The 26,078-nt window shown below is 27.5% G+C and overlaps 1 protein-coding gene across 1 annotated transcript in view; it reads right to left on the bottom strand.

Annotated features, from left to right (window-relative positions):
- LOC132943150 (Kv channel-interacting protein 4) overlaps nt 1–26,078 on the bottom strand; it is a 45,831-nt gene extending 19,753 nt beyond the window's left edge. Inside the window, exons 1-2 of the mRNA XM_061011994.1 lie at nt 25,869–26,078; nt 21,251–21,739 (exon numbers count right to left, since the gene is read on the bottom strand). Of these exons, the coding sequence (XP_060867977.1) occupies nt 21,251–21,427 (177 nt within the window). The 5' untranslated portion in view covers nt 21,428–21,739; nt 25,869–26,078. The remainder of the gene's footprint in view (nt 1–21,250; nt 21,740–25,868) is intronic.

The following is a 26,078-nucleotide window of genomic DNA, read 5'->3' as shown; positions in this document are numbered from 1 at the left end:
AATATGTTAGTTATTCGAAATCGTACGCTGTCGACCACGCCAGTATCAAAAAAGATTTACAAAAACGAACACAACCGCATATAATATTATTATATCCATGAGGTTTTGAAAAACGTCATTTTTACTTGTAGTAATATTAGACATGCGCTATACATAATACGACGTTGACTATCACGCGCGTAAGCCCCGTTCAATCTCGCTGTGCGTCAACGGCGACGGTCGTGTTAATACTTTTTTTGTAGGCAGCGTACTTTTCGTACGCTGCCTACAAAAAAATACATCATTCAAAAACCTCCGAATAACGAGCTAGCCGTGGTTTTACGAAATACTAACGTTGTATGGTGTACTGTTTAGTAACGAACATTTCGACGAATAAAACCTTATTATCCTTGAAAAAAATACTACTCAAGTCTCTTGTCCCTTAGGTAAACTTCTACTGTAAGTACTCGAACGGCCACGAAATAAATATCGTTAATAAATTCACCAGCTATTATTATTAATCTCGAATACAACCTATAGCAGGGAAATTCTTCTAAATTAATTTTAAAATTTTCCACTGCTGCTGGTATTGTAAGTGACTTTGCGTTTAATTATTGTACCGTTTTCTATTGTATTCAGTTTCCATTCAATTAAGTACATATTTGTTTACCTGTCCAAGCACATTGTATATAAAATATAAAACTCGAAAACAAAAAATTAAAATTCTATATGTTTAACTACTTGTTGAAAATTATTACGAGTTATTGATTTTTGAATAGTTGTATACTTGTATTTGAAATTGTTATTAACACTTTCCTAAAATTAATTTCCGATTACATACACCGGTACAACAATAAAGAAATATATTATGTTCTCGTTGTTCTCGAGTAAAATATTATGATAAAATTATAATTTCACCAATGGTAACAATATTATATTATAACAAGTATACATAATATAATATGTAATTTTTATAACATTAACTATTAAGTACGTACTACTCTTATTTTTAAAATGTCTTATTGAGCGCCAAATATAATATGCTAAACAAATGCATGCAAATTCACTATGTAATAGAATGTAATATTTGTAATATAATAAATTATATGAATACAACACTTACAGTGGCCTATATTTGATTAAGTTTGGTGAACTAAATACCGTTTAGTATCATTTTATCTACCACTGGAGGGTACAGTATTAATGATTGCTATCATAGACCTTAAAATATGACTAAACCCTACAAATTGTTTATCGATACACTCATCGTTAATTGAATTTGCTTTCATTATACATAAACAATAGTATGTATGTACACAATAGTATGTATGTATAAGGTTAATAAATTCCGCAAAGTGCTTAAATCTATAAAATATATATGGCCAGTAAAAAACATGTAATAAATAAAACTTTTTGTCAAATTTTCATACTAAAAATACATTTTTGTTATTTTTAATAGCAACCCGTGCGTTGTATTAATATTAATTTTCTATATATACCTACCTTGGTATATTAACAACGACTTATAAGTTATTATAATTGAAACATACCGCGTAAAGATACAACTTAAATTAGGTATTCACTTTATTTATCTCGTTTCGATTAAAATAATCAGTTGTACATTACTCATCATTACTAAACCAACAAAAATTAAAAATGGAACACAATCCGTCTGTAGGTACCTAGGTATATTAAAAACTTCAGCTGTTAATGATGTCGAAGGTAAATAATTTTAAGTGATTTTAAGGGAGATCCTTTAGCTGCAGCCTTACGTGCCGTCACACGATTAATACTTTAAGTAGGTAGTTGTGTAGATATTATAGAAGTTGTGTACAATAATATTACAAAATAAACATTATTATGAAAAAAACTACCAAAGTAGGTACATTAAATTGAAGATTTCTACACGATTTTTTTTTTCAGTTATAAATGTAGGTGGCGATCTAAATTAAGAATCTTAAAGAAAAACAACTATGTATTTATCGGTAGAGAAACAACCCTCCACTTTTACGCAACAATTTCAACTTTATATATTATATCCCATAACATCATGTTATTCATACTATTATATTTAAATATTGGAAACAATACTTTACATACATTATTGTTACAGTTAGACAGTTTGTGCAAGTTACGTGTAACCCACCAGATGCGTGACTGCGTAAAGGTGACCTGTTAGAGAGGAGATGCGCGCTAGAATAATATATTTTTCCAGTGGTACGTGTCTACCTTGCAGCTTTTCGATAATTCGATACGATGCACCTAAAGTTAAACGAATGAATTTTAAAATACGGTAGGTAAATAATAGTAATACAAGTAATTAATAACAGTCTAAATTAAACTCTCTTTTTTTTTTAATTTTAAGTGAATCAGACTTAAAACATAATTTTTCTGTGTATAAAATATGGTACTAAGTCTTCATGAATACATTGTTTGATATATAATCAATAATCATGTATACCTTACCTATAGATCAACATAATGATTGTTATTCCCAAATTGCGCATTAACCACGAGAGCTAGTCACTGAGGTTTAAAAGTACCATACTATCACGTTCAACAATTGTATCTAATACACTAGAGATGTTTAACTCTACTTTAAATTATTAATTGCAAATTAAATGTCATCTCATCACATCTTATTGATTAATTTAATTGCATATTGGTATATGTGTTTAACGTTTGTAAATGTGGTTTGTAAATAGATAAATATATACAATCAAAGACTCGTTTTCAAAGAACATTGAAATAAAACTAATAATATTCTCCCAGAAGATCCTTGTCGAATTATTGCGTTTTTCAGGTTTGTATATCTGATACACAAACTTTTGTTTTTAACTACCCTTCCTTTTATCATCCTACATAAGTAAATGTTTTACGTTTAAGTTTCAACTACACAAGAGCATGCGCCTCGACTCTACATCTTAGATAATGATCGGGGGCAATGGGGTTTTGTGTAAAATGTTTCGCAAAAGTTTTGAAATGGAACAAAGAGATTAGGAATTATATTTCATTTATAGTTAATCATGTAAGTTCGTGGAAACTAATTCGAAATATTTGAAAGAATAAACTATTTATCGTTTTTTTTCTAATTGTTATATCGTACCTATATGTTTAAATAAATTAAACTTTCTTATGATAGATTATTAAGTATTAAATAATTATTCAATTATTTCAGGGCACGGAGTGGCCGAGCGGACTAAGGCGTGGGTTGCGACGAACACCGACGCCGGTTTGATACCTCGGCCATGGGCGACATTTTTCTTCGGGCAAGTCATGGTGTCCGGAGAACAAGGGTGCCCAAATCAAAAATTCTACCAAAACAAACACACACGTGTTCCTCCCTCTACCAACAAAAAACCTACAAACAAAAATAGCCAATGGCCTTAATTTCCGGGCTCAAGCTCAATAAAAAAAAAAAATTATTTCATATAAATTATTAATTTATAAGATAATTATCTATGATATTATTACTAAAAAAAATCACATTTCAAGAAAATTAAAATAATATGCTTATATTAAATCTTTAGTCATGACCGTCAATAGCTTTACAATAGACATTAAATGGTATCAATGAACTAGTATTTGAATATTTCAATGATATTCACTCACACGTTGAGTAAAATTCTAACTACTCATCCAACTAACGTTATTGGACAAATACATGTTTACAGTGGTGTACAAATGCCAGGGGAAAAGGTTGGAATAAATCCCCCCCCCCCCCCAAGACAAAAAAAAATCCTGTTTGGATATGGTCATTGTTGGGAAAAGATAACCAAAAAATCATCTGGATAAGATAACAGATAATTCATTCAAAATTTATCTAGATAAAGATAAAAATACACATACATTTATCTAGATAAAAAAATAAATAATTTTTTTTAAATTATATTATAAATAATATAATTTATTAGTACCTAATTAGTAATTAGATAATATTTATTAGTTAATAAATCCTTAATGTCATTTCTCAGCTAAAATAATATACAATTTAAATTTTTAATACAACTTGAATAAAAATAAAATAACAAAATGAAACTGACAATATTTCAGTAAAAATTTATTATTTTAACTGTAATAATATTGGAATTTGGAATCACTACTCGGTTCTCGTAAATTATTGGCTATTTCAGTATTTAAAAATATTCTTATTATTATATTATTTATCTAGATAAATTACCACAGATAAACATTACATTTATCTAGATGAGATAATTAGATGATTTAATTATTTTCATCTAGATAAGATAATTAAAGAAATAATTTTATCTAGATGATTCCCAACACTGGATATGGTTAGAATGAAAAATATACGCGTCACGAAAATTTCAACTTGTGTATAAAATGTAGTGTGTATGAAATTATACGCGTGTATAATTATTTATCAATTATTAATTATGATGGAATCACAAGTAGGTATCTATATCTTATTCAATTCTCAAACAAAAAGCGACGTTTGCAATTTTTATTGTACTAGAATAATATTCAATATACTATTATCTATTTGTTTAATTGTTTAAGTAATTGTTTTCTATATATAAGTTGTATTCAATTTTCTAATAAAAATATTATTACAAATATGGTGTTTGATATAACTTATGCGTTGCATACACTTATGTATATAATTTAATCCCCCTCCCCCAATAAGAAATGTACGCATGTTTACATTATAAAACTTGTGAAAAAACGACAAAGTATAGTTTAATTTGTTGTTTATATATTTAAATTTTAAAGTTGTAATATTACCAATATAATAATAAGATAACTGATACATTATCTGGATCATGGTTTATGAAAGATAGATTATCATTTAAGACCGCGATCTAGAAAATATCCTTTGAAGCCTTTTATGTCGTAAGTATTGATGTGTGTTAATATAATTTAATTAATCATTAAAGAGTACTTTACATAAATATATAATACTTAGTTTCTGTACTATATAGTAGGTATATTATAGTTTGTAAACGAAGAAGATAAATTAATCACCAACTAAGACACTGTATTGCTTTATAATTAATGTCCATCTTAACACTTGACATAAGTTTCAGATGCATTATACTATATAATGTATTCATAATATGTATACATTATACATATAATATGATGTAATTACCAACTGCTACAGAGCACAAAAAGTATATAACGTTTACAAATTTTTAACAATATCTAAATTGTTTTTAATAACTGTGACAAAAATATTAAAGATATAAGTACATTATTTTTATTAAAATATTTAGTAGGTACCAAATATACTAATATTAAGAAAAAGAAGAACCAACGCCTTGACGATTTAGCTTTGACTAGGTTGGCTAGGCTGTTTATCCCCCTGACTACAATTTATCCCCCCAAAAATATGCCTTGTTTATTTAAATATAAGCCCCCTATGGGTTACTTTAAACTAATAGTTTTATTAGGTGGGCGATAGCTCCACCCCCAGAATTTTAACCCTAATTACGCCTATGTTAATTACAATTTAAACTAATATTAGTGCCTACCTAAACTTATTTAGAATAACCACATTAAAGTTGTAAAAACAAAGTTATAGTTATAATAATCAATTCATGTTTAAAAACAATTGTTGTATAGGTTCATTATTGACATGATGTAATTAATTGTTTTGAAACTCAACGTGATTTAGTCTGTAACTGAAAACCTAAGGAACTGATAACAACAATTCATTCTTATTTTTTATTAATGCCTTCTTATGAACTTTAACTTCATAAACGACAGTAGGTATGAAACTTTGACAGGATAGTAAGGGATACATGTATTCAAGATGAATAGGTAACGAAGAAGAAAAGTGGTAATTCAATCGTATTTACTTTCGGAATTTACGATTCTGAGTTTAAATTTCCCCTCATCAGTGATGTTCCAACGCCGACATCTATTTGACATGAAACGGCAATGCGGTTGATAAATGATCGTGTGTTTGTATGTACAGTTCAAAAGAGGTAGCCTAGGTGGAGGCTATCACAACTTTTATTCGAAAATAAAAATATCGCGATCCCTCAATCAACCTTTAATTTTTTGATATAATTACCATATAGAATATTATTATTGCTCTTCTGTGGTTATTATAAATACCACAGAATAATTTCAAACAAATATTTTTTTTCATTATTTTCGATCGATATTAAAAATTATTTACTTGCCCGTCCGTATGCATCGTGAAATAAATAGATAAAGTGTTTCATAAAAGAAAATTACGCATAATGTGTGCTCATAATTAAGAAAACTACTCTCGACTTTAGAGAAATTTGTTAGTAATTTAACATATTTTACTAACATTATCGTGTGAGAATCTCTAGCGAGTGTGTAATAAAATAATTTGCATTTTTATATACACAGTACACAGTTAATATAATATTACATTCTTCGGGTTGTTTTTAGTATTATAACGTAGCTACGCTTGTTCGAGGAAGCCCAATATTTCTTCGGAAACGCTGCGAATGGGTCTTAAGAACGGTAAAAGTAATGTTCAATAAACAAAAACTATATCTATTATTTTTTTTTTAAATAAAACTTAACTGAGAGACGCGAATTGTTTTAGATCGGAAGTATCAAGACAGGGATCCTTTATAAATATTTGTGGGGCAATAGCAGCGTTTGACTTGGTCCGTTCGACTTGATTTACTTCCAACGTTTTATTTGTTTGCCCGAGTATTTCGATTGATTCGCAGTCCTCGGCACTCGATAGTCCTCTCGGAATGGAGGGAAAATCCAAACCAACAACTAATACAAAATCCTAGCCATCGGTCCACGCGCCTGACACGATGGCCTGATAGTTTTACATCATGTCCGTACCTACAATTATATACAAATAATCGGCTTGACATAAATCATGTCGTTAACACTTGTGCGCGGTGCACCATTAATTATGACATGGCATGATAACTAATCAGTAATCATATATGTATATAAAAAATATTGCTCTCTTTTGAATTTCTAATTTGTATTATTCAGCTATTATCCTTCAAATTAATAAAAAACTAAATATTAATTTCATTGATACGTAGGTTTATAATTATGAGGACACTACCCTTGCATTTGTTGTCACCGTCTTTATGCACGTACGACATAGAACAATTTTCGTCCACTAGTTTCAATAGTGTGCTGTTAGTATTCTGATATTAAAGTGTATTGACTTAAGAGCTTAACTCAAGAGCGTCCTCTTAAACATAATATTGATTATAATATCAAAGAATGATTTTAAAATGTATGGCATTTAAAAATCATCAGTTTCAATCGTTTCTCACGTAACTCAACTTGATATATATCATTCAATTTTTTTATTTTAAATTTCCTTTATTTATTTATGATCACATTGTTCCATATTTTCCATTTTAACTCGCGGTATAACATGTGCAAAGTGTACTCCGTGTCCCCAAACATAAAAGTGTTCATTGAACTGAACAACAAAAAATATGACTTTCTTTATATTTCCTACATGACTACATGCATTAGGTATGAACATGCTCACTATATACTATAATAAAGTGGTATATAAAATTACAATAACGGCTATGAATACAATAATAATATTGGTTTTGATGCTCGACACCAAGATTAATATTTACGCAAGTCTTTTCAGACTTTCAGAGTAGGTACATTATTAAGAAGAATATACAAAGGTACTTAACGATATTTATGATTTTATACTTTATTTCAATCGATTATGTAATGTTTTTTCTCTTCTACTTATTTTATCCAAATGCGTTCTTACTTCTTACTTCGTATTCATATCGGAGTTTTATACTCGTATATATTTTATTCCAGAGGTATAATGTTTACGAAGAAGGTAGTAAATTTACTCCCTCATTGGCCATCATTAATATTTATGAAGTTTTGTTTTTCGAAATAAAATACGTCATCTAAAAGTTATAGTTTCATATTATTTCAATATATTTTATATTTGATCAATATACGAATATAGTCATATAGAGATTAATGATGTTGAAAAAACGGAAAGAGGTTTTGTTTGAAAACAATTTAAATCAAACCTAACGTCTACAATGTTCCACTAAAAATTTAAAATTTAGTACCTATTGATAACTAATAACTAATACTCTAATTTTAAATTGTATTGATAAATCTCTAACGATAAAATTATATATGTGAGTACCTACTTTAAATATTATACAAAATATTGAGTAGTACCGAACTTACAAATTAAAACTGTACGTCTGTACTATATAGTAGTGAATGCAAGTATGAGTTTTTTTTATTAAATTTCGAATACAAGTGTCCGGTTGTTTTAATTAAAATATATAAATCCATGAAATGCAAACGGTATATTTTTACCTATAAACAATTTTGAATCGTTAAAATAGGCGAGGTACAATTAATTAATTACATTTCCTATTTACTTTTTAAACCTTTGTTATTTTAAATGTAGAACGTTTGGCTGTATGCTTAACCTTTTCATAGATAAAACTTTCATATATTTATTTAATAAATTTGTAGAGGCATAGATCATAATATTTTACTTAAGGTGTTACACTTGAAGTGTATTTTTCATTTTTATTTTTTTTTTATTTATTTAAGGCTTTGACAACTGATGTCATTAGCTTGTTACTAGGGGGGGGGGATACGGTTGGTTTTAGACACGTGTGTGTATGTGTGACAAGAATTTGTCACTACGAACACGGGTGGTCGTCCATCCGGGAACTAGGCTTGCGGGAATCCGGCTTGTGCTTACTCTCAGATCACGTTTCGTGAGTGATTACAACCACCCAGCCACGCCAAGCCACTTGAAGTGTATTTATTATTAATACAATTTTATAATAATATAAATAGACGGTAATTATAGTTATGCTAAACTTTTGGAATTGACGATTCGAAAATGGGTACTTGGTTAATTCTATGGGTTAGTCACTGCCAGTTAATAGCTAATAGTGCAACATTACTATATCACGTTAAGAAAATCACAATAATAATATAATATGGGGTCCTGGTGTGGCTCAGTGGTTGGCGTCAGTCACTAACGTGATCTGAGGTCAAGCATCGGCAGACGTCGCTAGTTCCCGCCTGAACACCCGGGGTTTTTGTGACGAATCCCCTCGCCCCACATACATGTGTTATTCCTCAACTAACCATAACCCCCTACAAAAAAAAAATATAATATGATTTATAAAATAAGAATAAAATAAAAGAGTTAACAAAGTTATACTTAATTAAAAAATTAACTATATTAATATATAGTATATGATAATACTTTTTATATTATACGAACAAATATTAAAATATTTTCCAGTCTTTTATAATAATTGTTTGGCCCAACCAATAAACAAATAATTATAATAATAATAAAAAAACAGTTATTAGGATTGAAATATAAAAACCTTATAGATAAAACATTCGAGGGTTTGGTGAAATCCTCAGCAAAATAAATATTATAATATGTATTTAGGTAGATAAATATTAATAGTATTTTTATAAAACCAACAATAATTAGAATACAAATTTTTATAGATCTTAATAGATATATTATTTTTATATTTTATTTTGAAAACTGGCACAGTAAATTGGGCAATTAAATGGGTTGAATAAAATAAATTTTAATTCATTGTGACTTAAAAACGTATAACGTATAAATTCAAATAAATTAAAATAAATTTACTAATTATATATTTATTTCACATTCTTGCGTACGGTATATTATGACTTGCAAGTTTCAATGGTTATCATATTATCTACTACCGTATATCAACAGTCTTAGTTCATACTAGGATTAGGGTTTATACATAATAATAAATAATAAAATATTAAAATGTATAATTTTTTGAATAAAAACAAAAAACTAGTAATTAATAATTGTAATCAGTTATCACATACAGACATAATAAGTTTAAATCTTAAATTATTATTATCTGATATACGTTATTTTCAGCAGTATCAGATTGATTTTTTAAAAATAGCGACCTTCGAATAAAACCTATTATAGTAGATCAATATTGGCTAAAACACCTGAAACTACTTTTAAAATCACATAATGTTACTAACTCTAATTTTAATGCCAGATCCAATGAATAATAGAATCATAGTTGTATAATAGTATTATATTTAAGTCGAATAAAACAGTGATTACAGACGTTAGTTATATCAATAAGATTCTGCATTCTTTTTTTTTATTAATTCTCAATAGCTCTAAATATTAAGTTATCCTTTCTGCTAATAAAAATATGCAAAAACAAAATTGTTTTCTACTTGGCTCAGAATGAACCAAATTGTGTAGTAGGTTGATAACCAGTTAGTTGGGACTAAAAGAAAAAAACACCAAAATCTATAGAAATCCTAGCCCAATATATAACAATTCAATATTATTAATAATTATTAATAATAAATAAAGTACCATCTTGCAATAATACTTACATTGAAATTTCATAAAACATAGGATTGAATACCGTATGACTACTTAATATTATTTCGATTAAATGTATTTTCAAGTCTGTATTTATTTATTTTATTTTTTTTTTGTTATCTGATATCATAAATATATAAACAACAGAGTGGGTGATCCAATCAAATTACGTTAGAAAAATGTTAGAAAAATGTGATTGGCTCCCTTTATTATATAACCATAAAACCTGCAATAATATGTCACGTCTAAGACAAAACGTTTTATTATTTTCGTTGTAATGAGATACCTAAGGGTTTAAAAACATAAATCAAAAGCTCGATTTTGATTTATACGAATTCCCGTATCCTTAATCGTATCCTTTAGATTTGTATTTCTAAAAAAGTTTTTAACAGTTATCTATAAACATGAGGTAGGATCATTGATAAACATATTATTGTCCAAAGATTATACCTGTGGTAGAACTAGTTACAGTCGAAACTGTATTTGTTTTAAATATACGTTTGTAATATTGTTTACTGTTGATCTTATTATATTTTACAAGTGTTATACATATTTTATTTTACATATAATACAGTAAAATCTTAATTGGAGAACCTACCCTACGGTAAACACTATCCTATACAGGACTTTTTGTTAATCACTACATATTATATTAAATACTTTGATCCAGCCTCTTATTATTATACATTTTTATGATCCTATCAATGTTCACGTTACAAAAGTTTAAATTCATTATGGTAAAAAAAAATTTTGTTACGTTTGGCATTATTTTATATTTATCGGTGTTTACAGTAACTATAATATACACAAACCTAATTATTAATAATCGATTATACATAAATTTCAAAATATTGTTGGTCATAATGTTAATGTTCGTGCTGAAAAAAATTAATTTATACAATTTAATGGATGTATTTTATGAGTTATGACAATACATACATGATTATGCCAAATTTATTGCTTAATAATATGGTCCTACGTCGATAATAAGGTACTAATAAATAACAATAATATGACTTATGATAAATGTTTATATGAAAATTAAGCTTATTGGTAAATATATACAATATTATGTTATTTACTTAAAATAATTTTAAAAATATGCCTATATATGCACACCTGTAAAAATTTAAACCTATATTATAAAATATTAATTGTAAGTGGCATTTTAGAGATTCACAAATATACTAGTAGCCAAAAATTACACAGTTTTTAAATTAATATTATCTACAAACTAAATATTTTGTAACTAGATATCTTATCATTATAATATACCTACCTACCTACCTACCAAATAAAGATAAATAGATTTTTTTCTATCATATAATTTTTTTCCGTTGCGTGAGTTGATGAAATGATATATTTATTAAAAATATATAATTTATATAATATAAAGGTTTTATAAAATAAAACATTTTATTCAGATTTATAAAATGTACCAATTGTTTAATTACATCTGTGATATACATATCATACCTATATTACGTTAATAAATAAAAAAAAGTATGACAATTTTATCGGATAACTAAAAAAGTAAGTCATTAATTTTAATCACATGGAATTTTATGCGATGCCTGACATAGCAAATAAAGGCTATCCTTCGTCTACTCCATAACCAACGTTGTACTCTCAAAAAGCCATAAATATCTTTGAATAGCCTCTGGGTTTGACTTCCATACAATAATATTAGAATTGGGTCTCGAATAAACGAGAATTTATTTTTCCGATGGACCTTTTATGGTTTATCATTCGGATTTACTACTGTCTTTTCTAGATGGTCAGTTTGAATATTAATGTTTTATCTGTTTGTTTTATATTTTTTTTAAATAAGTTCAATTCAATCAGATTTGAAAAAAATCATACCGAACGCAAAATTATTATATCAGTACACAAAAAATCTGAGGATATATAATATATGTACCTATAAATATAGTACAGTTATTTATATATTATACTTCATATTTATGAGATGTATAAAAAAGTACAAAAAAAAAAGTAGTGATAAAAAATGTCCGCGTGCTTATTTGATAATATTATATATTTATGAAGGCATTCGGCATAGCACATCGTAATCTTCAACTGCATAGGGTGCGTAAATTAAGTGAGCTATATATTTATAATTTACTATACAACAGTGAAGGTCTGGCAAACTAAAAACTGACGGATAAGGGTAAGAATTTCAGATCTATTGTGATGATGGAGCACATTATATTGTTCCTTTACAAAATTCTAGCGTTAACAAAAACCTAAGAAGGAAAAATTAAACTTTTAATCTTGTCCTTTTTTTTTATCTTGTGAGTTAGCCGTAAGACTTGACTAAATCAAACTATAAGTACAGCTGGTTTGTATTTTGACTTTGTACGCTGGAATTTTACTTAATAATAAAATATTTCACAATGATTTAAGTTTAATCAACTCAAAGTAACAAAAACAAGGGCATATTATGTTTAAGCACATTACACTCAACTAGAATAGGTACCAAAAGGATGAAGGTAAACTTGTGTTACCTCCCTTTACAGAAATTAAGTGAGTACCTTTAGCTAAAGATAAATTAATATTATATATAATTAACCTTATCAAAAATAAATATATTTTATTTAAATTTGATATGTTTCTCCTAAAATGTCGGATTTACGACGAGCTTTCCTTGAGATAAAAATAAAACAAAACTTTTTAACATGTCAAGACTTTTAATCGTTAGTTGTTCGTTGAAATATTACACCAATAAATTCCAATGATTTAAATACTTTAGCGTAGTACTGCAAACATGTTTTTCCACTTTGTACAAAATGAAAGGAAGGAAATAATGATTGTGTTCGTACATAAACACAGATTAATTTCAACAATAAAAAAAGCCATTTTCTGATATTACCGTAGTAACTGCACAGATTATACAGACTATGGTAACAGTTTATGATTTTACCATAAGATCTATATCATAAAATATAGTATATAACGTCTTATAACCAAATCATATATTTACATTTAGTTTCAGTACATTTTAAAAACAAACTTCTTTTTTAAGTATCAGTGGTAAATTAGAGAGTATGACATGTGACCGTGTGGGTACTGAGTATAATCACTGTCCCGTATCAAAATTATTAAACTTTTGCGTCACCCAGAATAAAATTTTATTTTATGAGCATCGCTATTAAATGTTTTTTTAAATCCTCCCCAACACATAATAAAAATAGTTTGTTCCATAAGAAAAAAAATAATACCATTTGGTTGATAATTTTTGTATTTTATACTCCAGTAGCATTTAAAAAAACATTTGACTTAAAAAAAACAAAGCTTCATAGAAAGGATTACACAAAATATTTGACTTGTCAAATACACGCTTGTTTACATTATTGTTCTCGTCGACATTTCGAACGAAAATTATTAGAAATTTGAAATACACAATATTTAAATTATTATCTATCTTCATTTATAATAAAGAGAAAGCGGCTATAAACTTTTCAAATTGTTCATTGCACTAAAAATCGTTTTATAAAATCAATAAAAATTTACTCATAATTCCAAATCTGAGATTTAAAAATTAAAATTAATAAAAATATTTTCATGCAACCCTTCATGAATTAATAGTGCCTGTTAGATATAGCCGTGTAAAGAAAATTAAACCAATACACTTATATCTTTTCTAGGTTTTGGAGGAGCGTAATACTACTATTTTATAGTTTCACTATCCTTAAGTTATTTGACATTAGATATTTTGTTTTGATAAAACAAAAATGAAAAATCAATATCTGTCTAGTATTATAAACCATAAAGGCGTTGGAAGGGAGAGTTTATTATTATTACACTGGCCTCCTAATTTGCATAAAATCATCAAATGGCGTGAGGTGCACTATGCAGGTGGTTAAAAAACGCCAGAAACCGTTCGTGTGCTTCGTTTACGTGTTAAGTGCGCATTATACTTTTTAATGTGATTCCCATTGGACGTAATATTTCAATTTATTGGGTCACGCCAGCCGCCAGTATTCCCTTTGATCAAATTACATTAACGTGTGAATAAAAAAGTAATGATAATAACACAAGAGACCATACTGACGCTTCACATAGTTTTTAAGTTTAAATTAAATCAATAACAAACAAAATGTATTGTCCAACACATCGATCGTCAATTATTATTTCATAAAATATACCTACAAATTATTTAGTATATAAGTACCCACAAAATGTATTTATTATTAAGTTTTATATTGAGTATAAAATGACACTGATAGTACACACCCCTGAAGTCTAATCAATACTTTTCATCCCCTCTTTAAAAACAATCGTGTTTATTTTCCAGTTGTTATTTACTTATTTGTATTTTTTATAATAAAATTGACAATTTATTGGTCTTATTATAACAGTGAAATAATGTCTACCTTACTACAAACCTCAGATTTTTTAGCTTACATAAAAACATATTTTCTTAAGAAGACTTAATTTTTCAGAAACTATTAAAAAATTTAATGGCACTATAAACTTAACTTTAAAAAGATTGACTAAACTTCAATGAATACTAAACTTTATTAAATTGGAATTATTAAATTTAGCTCTATAAACTAAACTTTATTAAATTGGGATAAATATACACACAATTGTATGTAAAAATTAAACATATTAAAATGTAATGTTCATCAAAATGCTTAATGTTTTAAATATTATAATAAATAAGTATAAAGAATTGGTAAAGAAAAAAATGTATATTGTATTACCTTGTATTAAAAATGTAATTATTATTATTTTAATTTTTCATTACAATTTTAAAAGAAAATATCAACGCTAAAATTATTTATGATCATTCAAACAGCGAATCCTTTATATATTATGTAAATAAATTATTATATATTAAACGAAAATTGTTTTTTTACATATTGTTAGTTCAAAACGTACGTAATATTTAACTCATTAATTTATGAAACAGCTTAGGTACGAAAATGAACAGTTATATTCGCAAAATTAAAACTCAATGGTAAGTTAACGAGTTGGGTGTCCCATATAAGTGTCCCATGATTTTCCAAGCTAGTTTGTATTTAAAAAGTCCAAAAACAATAGAAAAGGGATCAAACTCGTCCAATCGCAAAGTGTAACAAAAGAACATTTATCTATTAATGATCACGGGTCGCAGAGATAATAGGAAGTATCATTTTTCAACGTTCCGTCAATATACGTCAAATAGCTGTCGTTACAATATATATTGAACGTCAGGTCACCCCCTGTGGAATCTATGGTTCACATGACGGACATCCGATCGGAAATACGATAATCGGCCCTCTTTCGGTTTTAGATTTATCCTCTGTTCGGAATATCCGTTAACAAGCTCCACTGTGATCACTGATTTGCACCAACGTGTAACATACTAAGATCATTAGATTATACACCAATCATTATTATTCTATTATTTCAACAAATTTATTATTTTGATTAACTTTCGTTTATTTGAATAAAATACGAATCCTAAAAACCCTATGAGAATTATAAATGTGTTGTTTTATTAAATCAGTAAGTGGAAATAGGCTATCGCAATAAAATCACAAATACCTATTTTTAAACGAAACAAAAAAATGTAATGCATTTATGTAATCATAACTCGCAACTCTAGTGAAACGTGTCATTTGAATGAAAGCGTTCGTCCCTTCGGCAATTACAGTTTACAATAACCCGGGGCAATAATTAGAAATCAGTCAGTAATGTAATTTACATTCAAGTCATAAATTACACAATATAGAAATAAAGTTACATTTTTAAATTCTGGATAATGAATAATGACAGGAACAAAATATGTTAGTATTCACTATTCAATTTTTGAATTTCATTGAATTATAGAATAACAAATTCAGTGTAACTATTTTTAATTTACTTAAAATCCCATCAATTTTTATTTTAACTATCGTTTTAAATCTTAAGAATTTTCAAATATTTATTGTGTTTTAAATGTTTTAACTATATCCTACCATTTGCTTGCTACTATCACGTTCAATAATTTAACCTTACAAAATGATGTTAACCGACCACAAAATATGTGTAACATTTGATTTCAGTACGATTTATAATGACAAAGTTGAAGTGTGAAGGGCTTGTTTGATGTTACTACTGTGTATTAAATCCACGAACATATATAAATTATAAAGTGGACGCCACTTTGAACCCATCAAGATTGTCATCTTTGTCTATCACGTGCGTAATATTACAACCAATTCCAGTTCAGTATAATATCAAAACTATAGACTTATACCTAGAAAAAAAATTACTCTAACTTATTATAATACTGTATAGTTGGGTATTTATAGAATATATAATTTATATTTCAGTATTTTATCACACATATAAAAGTGCTAATGAGTATAAAAGGAAAGTATAATTCCATAAAGTCATAGAAAGTAGAAACAGTTCTGCTCTTAAAGTTTTCTGTTCAGTAGATTCCTATACTCCAATAACTGTGCTTTTAAATTAATAATTTTGGTTTCGTGAAACAAAATTTACCATGTCACATGTGTGAAAGTTATTTAATAAATTTGGTGGATATGGTAGATATATGTTGTTCTGTTTCACGTATTACTTTGAATTTTTTTTTTCAAATAATATAGATTATATTATGTAATTACAAAAATATAACGATATTAATCAAAAAAAAATAATAATATACCTACGTACAAATAAAAATACAAAACAAAATAAATGGTATAATATTAAGTAAAATAAAAATGCATTTTAATTATAAAATTATGATCACACGGCGTTCAGAGTAGGCTTTATAGCTACACCACGTAATATTACGGTCGTATAATGGTTTCCCGGTATTGCATAACTATAATATTTTGTTAATGCATTTCATTAATAATTTATGTTTAAGCAAGCAATTATTTTTAAAATTATTAGGGTTTTTTTTTAATTGTGTTAATAATACTCATTATCAACTTCATGCCTATTTTATATTTACGCGTTTCTAATATAAATTTAAAACAAAAGTAACTGAAATAATATTACATATAAATATATAATTACCGTAAAACTACCTAGAATACAATAAAACACGCCCTGAACAATACGGATATGTTCAAGCAGAAGATATTACATTTTTTTATTTTCTATTTTACTAGCTATATTATATATATTGTAACAGCTAGCAGGCGTTTTATATTCCACAATATATTTATATTTTTATATGCATAGTAAAAATATTATTTTGATATGAAAAGCCACTCTCAATGTGGCATGATTGAAATTTTGCACTAGGACAGTAATGTTTAAGGGTACAAAAAAAAGTCACACAAATGCCCGACCCTACTCATTATGTATGGTCACGTACTCGCATATAAAGTTTATTATCTATATATCTAAAAAGTACTGATATACACGCAGAAATGTATAAGGCAATTCATTAATTATATCCGATTAGTCGGATGGGTTAATGGAAACTATAATACCCCATCGCAAAAAAAGAATTGTACATGCATCATCATGAATCACTTTTCAGAACTTTCATTGAATATATCTATTACATTTATTCTAAAATACATTCTATAGAAGTGTAATTACATGATTGTTGTAGTAGGTGTTCAGAAAAAAATTGTACCTATGTATCGTATTTTGTGTCACTAAACAAATATAAGTGGGGTAGAATGTCATACGTCATAATTGTACAAAAAAACAAAAAAAATATTTCAAACATCACGAAAAATACATGAATAAATAAATTATTAGAAAATATTGTTAGTTTATGATATGGAAATGTATCTCACACACTTTATTACTTAAACATATTTATTCTTATTCTTTACACAATGTTATACCCGAGTTGTTTTCATGATTTATGAATATATATTATGTTTACCTGTCAGTTGTACATATTTTCAGTGTACACAAAATAAGAAATCTAAAGGGTGTGTTATAATGAAAATTTCAGGATTAATCTGAAATGTATGGGTAAATACGTAGATACATACGTAAATACTACGTATAATATATTTTATTATAAAAACAACACAAAAAAAATCAGTTATTTTTAAGAAAAAAAGTCCATAAAATATAATATTTTATATCCAATAGAATGTGAAACTAAATTATCTCACTAGCAATTTGTTGTGTTCTTTAAATATCGTTGTCGAAAGCAATATATTTTATAATTTAAATCTAAAAATTAATAAACTCATATTAAGTGACGAAAAATATTAGCTTGAAACAGTAAATTTAAAAATAATAAGATTGAAAATTGAATTAATAACAATAATAACTATAATATTTATAATGATAGGATACTCCAAAAATAAATAATGTACGAATAAATGTAAAAAGTATATCAAATGTTAACTTAACCTAAATTATAATAGCTATAGTAATAAAGTATGGGTCATAAGTATGTTATATTTAATCAAAAAACGTATCAGATAATACAAGTTGTTAAAAGCAGCTTTTAATTTCTAAATATCAAATAATATCTATAGAAATTAATAATACTCCAAAATATCAATTTTGGTATTTTGTTATGATTCTTATTGTGATTATTTTAGTTTTTACAGTTAAAAATAAAAATAATTGTTTGCAAGAAAAATATATGAAAATTCAACTTAAAATAAAACCGTGGTAATATTATACTAATCAAAGTATTAAAAAATACCAAAAATAATGAAATATAAAGAACTGATTAAATTAAATCTGACTAATTTATGGTTAATATTAACTAAACTATATAAAAACATTTAAAATATATATATATATAAAACATAACTAACCCAAAAATTAAGGCTGGTTTATTTCCTAACAATAATGTTTATCAATTGTAAAAATACAAACTACGAGTATGGTATTGGTATATTTATATTTTAAATTGTTAAACTAATAATAATCACAAAAAAAATAGTATTATAAGCTATTACAACTGTTTCATTTTGTTTACCACTGTCTAAGAATAAACTTACAAAGTACCTAAAATGTACGTCAAATGAGATTTTTCCAGCATTAAAATGTTAATTACTTGACTCAAGGTCATTTTCAGTCGGCAATATCTATTTTTCACTCGTTAAAAATGTTACATTATTTTCCACACAGTTACTCTTTTTCTCGTTTTCTTTTTTCCTTTAGAAAGAACGAACTAAACAGTACAACACAAAATAAGAATGGGAATCTATAGGTTCTTTTGACAGAAAATAGCGCAGACATTTGTAACATCATAGTTTTCCCATGTGTATACCACGACTTAACACCTACCAGTGAAAAATGACGAGGGCAGTTCCACCTCTCCTCCTCCCAACACACTCTATGCACTTAAAAGTGAAAATGAACGACGTACACCTACTTGATTAAACATCATTAGTACTAAACACTCACATACTGAAACAGTATAAGAGTAACTGTCATGACCGCTAATTAAGCTTATTAATGAACCGACCCGTCGTCCAATGATGTTCGAATTTAGTTGGCCACTTCTGCTTTCAAACGAAAATCATCAAAAAAATTACAATATCTATAAGCAAAGTAAACCCATGTAAAATTAAAATCACGTGTACCGTAAAATAATAATTATCAATTAAAATTAAAAATATCCCTTTAAAAGTAACTCATATCACGACGTCACAAAGATACTATTATTATTTATTTTCATTTAGGTTTAGTAATTGGTTTTTTTGTTTTAATATACTCTAGTAAAATTGTAATACCTGCAAACGTAATATATAGACAAAATATCCACTGGATATAATACAATAAGTGTATTGGTTAAGCGGGGATAGTAATAGTGCCATATGAAACATTTCATTAAAGAAGTCCTCCGCCAAAATTACAAAATATGTAACATACTTTTTAGTACCAGGCTGAGCACAAAGAAGACACAACCATCCACGTTTATTAAACACGATCACAAAATTATTACATTATGGATAATATTGTTTTATTATTGTACGCTGCAGTACCTTTATAATATTATAACGGAATAGTTAAACCAACAATATTATCAATACTTTATGGACAACTTTGATTTTTCATTATAACAGTACTTGGATAATATATAGGCGATACTACCTATAACTTTTGCATAACCTACTTTAAACTTTTATTATATTAATATAAAACTGAATAAATGTAGGTTAGGTACTCGTTATAAAACACAGTCAATGTTAATTGTATATTTAAAAATACAAGTATAAATATATCATAACTCATTAAACAACCTTTTCAAGGCTAGAGAAGTTATCGTTAGATCTCAAGGACAATCATAAATAAAGCCAAATTATCACAACTATGGAAAAAACGAAACCCGCTCGTAATTACATGGAAATATGCTTATTATTTATAACAAACAAAAATTATAATAATTATAAGAAAATATAATATAAATTCTTCCGAAACATACGATATGTCTCGTAGGAATACTGATACTCACTTTACATCGACGAAAATCTATATTTCAATACTGGCATTACTTCTTATTATTTTACACGCAAAATAGATAATAATTGCTCTGGTCGTTTGTACTAGTATTTCCCGTAAATGCTATTATTGTTATTATGCAAATAATAATCTACGCTAATAATTAATATCTTCTTATATGATTTTGATCGTGTGTCAGTGGTTGGATGGGGGTGGGATACGCAATTATAACGAATTCGGGACGCTTCACTCCATGCCTTTCCGCGTACGGGTCCACCCCCGTTTATTGTTTTAATTTTCAAATAATCTTAAGCATTAAGTATGAAAAAAAAATTTTTATTATAAAACGGTTTCATTTTCAATCGTGTTTTCCACATATTATAACAAAATAACAAATAGGTAAATATATAGCGGTCGGCCCGCCACCAGTAGTAGTTCGATGTAAAAATCGACTGGCGGCGTGTTGGGGAATGTCACGTGGGTCGTCGGACGTACACGAGACGAATAACAGACAGTTAATTAAAACAAAAAATATACGAAATCGCCACCAACCTGTTTGAATCCCCTGTACATGATGCGGATCTCTTGTCTGGTGAACTTGGTCTGCCGGCACAGGTCCTCTAGGGCGACGGGCCTAGGGTGCGGAAACGCAGACGTGTTGTTCAGCTGTTCCTCGAGCTCGATTAGTGTCGCCTCTTCGATGATCGGGCTGTCGGGGGGCGTCGCCATTGCACGGTGGCCCCCCAATCGTTCACCGTTGCTGCAGTTGCTGCTGTTGCTGCCGCTGCCGCCGCTGTTGCCTCAGCTGTTGCTGCAGCCGCTGTCGTTGCCCCTGACGGCGAGGTCGTTGCTGTTTGCGCTGTTTTCCCGGTCGTCGCACGCTATCAGCACACGCACTGGCCACCCGATGGTCCGCCCCGGTGCACCAGTTGTCCCGGCACGTCATCGTCCACGACAAGGACGACCGGAGCGATCGGCGGCGGCGGCCACCGCCCAATTATTTCGTTGCTCGATTCAATATTTTAATGGCCTGTGGGTCACCTAAAACACGATGAATAATAATAATATTAATATGAGAGGACGAAAACGATATTAAAAATAAAAGGAACTGTTAAAATCTGTCCACCCGTCCGGCAGATCCGATTCCATCCAATCTGACACGATCGAATGCGCAAAATGTAATACGTCGATGGCAACTTTAATTCGTATATACCTACCAATAATTCGTCGACGATTGTGGGTGGTTTGGCATAACTAAAAATGTTTAAAGATTGCGGTACGTTTTAATGCAATGTGGATTTTTATGTACACAGCTATAGTTATATCATCTGCACGCCATGGCTATAGTTGAAAATAAATTATAAAAGTCCAATTAATCAAAAATGAGATAAATTACCTTGCAATATATTATATGACCGAAATAGCAAAATACCGAAATACGAGGCCTTGGACATAATCAATATGAATCACGAACGTTTAAAAAAAAATTCTGCTATAGTCACTATAATATTACTCTCAAATAATATATTAAAAATGATATACACGACGAATTAAATACATATTAAACACGCGTAAACCTAAATTCAACTCTAATTTTAAAATATTTTTTAATGCAGGCATAAAGAATTAGAATTAATTAATTATATTTTCACTAAAACTATTTCCACTTTGTTATCTTAATAAAATTCGCAAGATATAACTTAATTAAAACAGATTAATTCGGTATTATATTTTGAATTTCATCGATGAGCGCAGACCGAATGATACAACCTCATCATACTTTATTACTTTAAGAACAAACGATTATTAAACATAACATTTTAATATTACCTACAGTTTTAGAAAATCGTACAAATAATATTACTTTCATAAGACTCGTTAAATTATTTTATCCATTTTAGAAATCGAATTACCTACTAGAAGCTAAATATTCCTATTCATGTATTTAATCTTTTATATAGAGCTTCAAAACAACATTACAAATAAATGGTGATAATATACCAATCGATTCCCAAAGTCAATTTTTTTTATAAATATTTTTCAGAATGGTAAAAAAATGTTTATTTTATCATTTACAAGAATACAATAATATAATTGATAGTACCTATTTTCATTCCTATGCCCGTTTGGACCATATATAATAAACTTAAGTTGTTAAATTATTATCACAAACCTAAAATTTTTGATAACTAAACTCTTGATAATAGGTAATAAGGAATATCTAATATATAAATTATAACCTTACGGCTTACGCAGTTACTACAGGTAATTGTAAGTAGGTATGTATTTATAAAATAAGCCGATAACTATAAACCACTTACTATATTTTAAAACGAACCTTCTTTTCGATTTGTCATACTTATTCCTGACTCTTTTCAAACATAAAAATAATATTAATTACCCTTACAAAATATAAGTATGCTATAAATATATTTTTATTTAATACATTTTACTCTTCAGAGTAAAATTGTTTCGATAAATTCGTTAGTTATATAAGCGATACATAAAAAATAAATAAAATATTTAGCTTTAAACAATAAGTATAAGGCAATAGTTTACTTATAATAATAATCAATCAGAATTTAGACAGCAGAAGTAGAATATAGGTATATGTAACCAATCAATATATTATATGTTTGAATTTACCTAATCTCTCATCAAAACTTTAAAATAGCTATAATTAATTAACGAGTACATTGTACATAATTATTATATAAAAACTTTAAGAAAAATATTTTCTACTTTAATATGAAGTCAATAAATTATCAAACTTAAGTTAGTTTCAAAATCAAAAGTTAATACAATTTCCTCACGTAAATCTATCTATAGAGGATACTAACCTATATTTAAAATTGCATCTAAAATGTGTTATAATAATGTTTAAATAGGTCGAACAAATAAACACACATGCAATTTAATATTGATAGGAAAAAGTAGCTTTTTAAGTTTAATGGAAACACCCTTTCAATGCAATGACCTCTATACGTAGTTAAATACATTATGCAACCAACAGTCCCAGTACAATAAACTGCAAAATCATATTATGAGAGTTTTTTATTAAATATAGCATATGATATGTATTAAATATTCAACTGGAATGTTTACAATGATTTAACAATTGAACTGGCCCTTTGTTATTGTTAAATTTAACAAAAACAAAACAAACTTTGATTTATTTTACCTTTTACTTGCTTCTCTGCCAATAAATGATTTATTGCTCGTAACACGGAGGTGCATAAAGTTACTATACTGTTGTTATATATTATTTTGTTACATCTAATATTTAACTTGAATGTTTAAAGTAACAACAAAAATGGACTGCTGCCTGCGCCAAAGTGACCAAGATAAAATATTATACACTTAAACATTCAACTTTTTTTATAATTTTATAAAATATTATACTCACTAAAATATATTTTGTGTATGAAAATATATTTCATACACATACACTACTCTAAAAATGTTCAAGTCCAGAATTCTCATATGATAACAAACTAGGGAGAAAACAGTATCATATTATAATATTTTATTTTAGGAATTTATGTTTGTAAATTATAGCATACCATGATTATTTCAATTTTAAAGTAAGTACTAAATCTGGTTACAAAATATAATACTTATGTCTATAACACATTGTATGACTTTTATCCATGCCTTTAATACACATTTAAACTTCAAATATCATAATATAATAACTTACAATGATAATTTTTTTAAAACACGGCCCGTCACGTTTTTAATTTAATTTTAATTTTTTTTTGTCTACTGAAATTGCAGCCAACAGAATTCCAGGGAGGATTTAATTCTGATAAGTGGGTAAAATGCGGTTGGTTCCGAAATTAAAGTGGTGGAAATGTTTAATTTCTGTCGAGTAGTGAGTTTTATTCTCTGTCTCTGTCCAGTCGGAACAGAGTGCAATAAAAAAACAAAGGATGAAGAAACTTAATTAGTCCTTTAAGACGTCTTTTTGGTAAGCTTTAGATTTCAGTTTTTTCAGGAACTATGCCAAAAACCACCGGGTGTTCCTTCAATGGATAATGTTTACAATAACTTATAAGGATACGAAAGACTATGAATCACAATAAAGAAAATATATTAGACAATACTTCTTATCATGTGCAGGCCAAAAGCTCTAAACAATACGTCATAACAACTCTATACCGTTCGTAAAAAATATATTTTATAGTCTCCAGTACTCTTTACACATTTTAAACACATAAATAAAAGACTTCTTTACAAAATAAAACTAAACATTTTTCTTATATTCCAGCTATTTTTTTTCCTGGGAAAGTCAAAGACTAAATTCCAATAGTTATTTGTTTAAAAGTTATTTTTTATAATTTTAAGTTATTAGAAACATTCATATATTATATACTATTTATATTTATTTAATCTATTATATTCACTCAAGAAATATAAGTATAACGATTTTATTGCGTGTGACTTTTCAATAAGCCGCATTTATAGTTTTATTATTCTTCACTCTTCACAAAGACAATAAAATACATATTTTTTCTTTTTATTTACAACAATACTTTTATTCACAAAGCAACAGGTTAGATACTAATATAGTAGTGATATCTCTAATTATTAGAAAACATAATTACATAATTTTTAAAACACGATAGGTAGGTTAGTGTGTGTGTGTGTGTGTGTGTGTGTGTAATATTATGTATAAATGATCGAAGTTTCATTAGGTTCAAAAATGAAAATATGATAGCAACGTATTTTAAACTTATTCACAAAATGTTCAGAAGTATAATAATTAGTATAATTTAATTTATAATTATTATCTAATATATAAAAACAAACTTTAATCAACATAATATATGATTTAAAAACATTATTATATTTACCGTAAGAGAATGAATAACTATAAGATAATAACATAAAAGGTATAAACACATTGCATTTGTATTTTGTATAGTGTACAAATCATTTTCATACACCTCAAGTAACAGTTAGTTTATTGTATTAATATTAATAGTTAATATTCTCAGATAATATTAAACATATTAGATATAGCTATAAATATATTAAAACAAAATAAAAATGTAATTTGAAATCAAATTTGTTTAGATATTATAACGGTGAAATAAATTTAAAATTATAAATAATATACAATGGCGCGAAATAAAATAGTATTTAATAATATTTACATATCACTCACCAGTCTTTTCGAATTTTTTTTTTTACTATTGTAGAAAAATTATACACGTGACAGTGCCAATGAAAAGTGTTAAGTTGGTTAAAAAAAAATGAAATTATTAGTGATGATTAAAGAATAACTATTTTTGGGAAAATTGCCAGAAGAGATGGGTATAATGTGCATGGACTAACTAAAAGCACAGTCATGAGCGGTGCCAACAACTTGACTCGA

This window comes from Metopolophium dirhodum, chromosome 4, assembly GCF_019925205.1.
Source record: "Metopolophium dirhodum isolate CAU chromosome 4, ASM1992520v1, whole genome shotgun sequence".
Taxonomy (NCBI): domain Eukaryota; kingdom Metazoa; phylum Arthropoda; class Insecta; order Hemiptera; family Aphididae; genus Metopolophium; species Metopolophium dirhodum.
The sequence above is the reverse complement of the archived record's forward strand: the minus strand, read 5'-3'. Positions and strand labels throughout refer to the sequence as shown.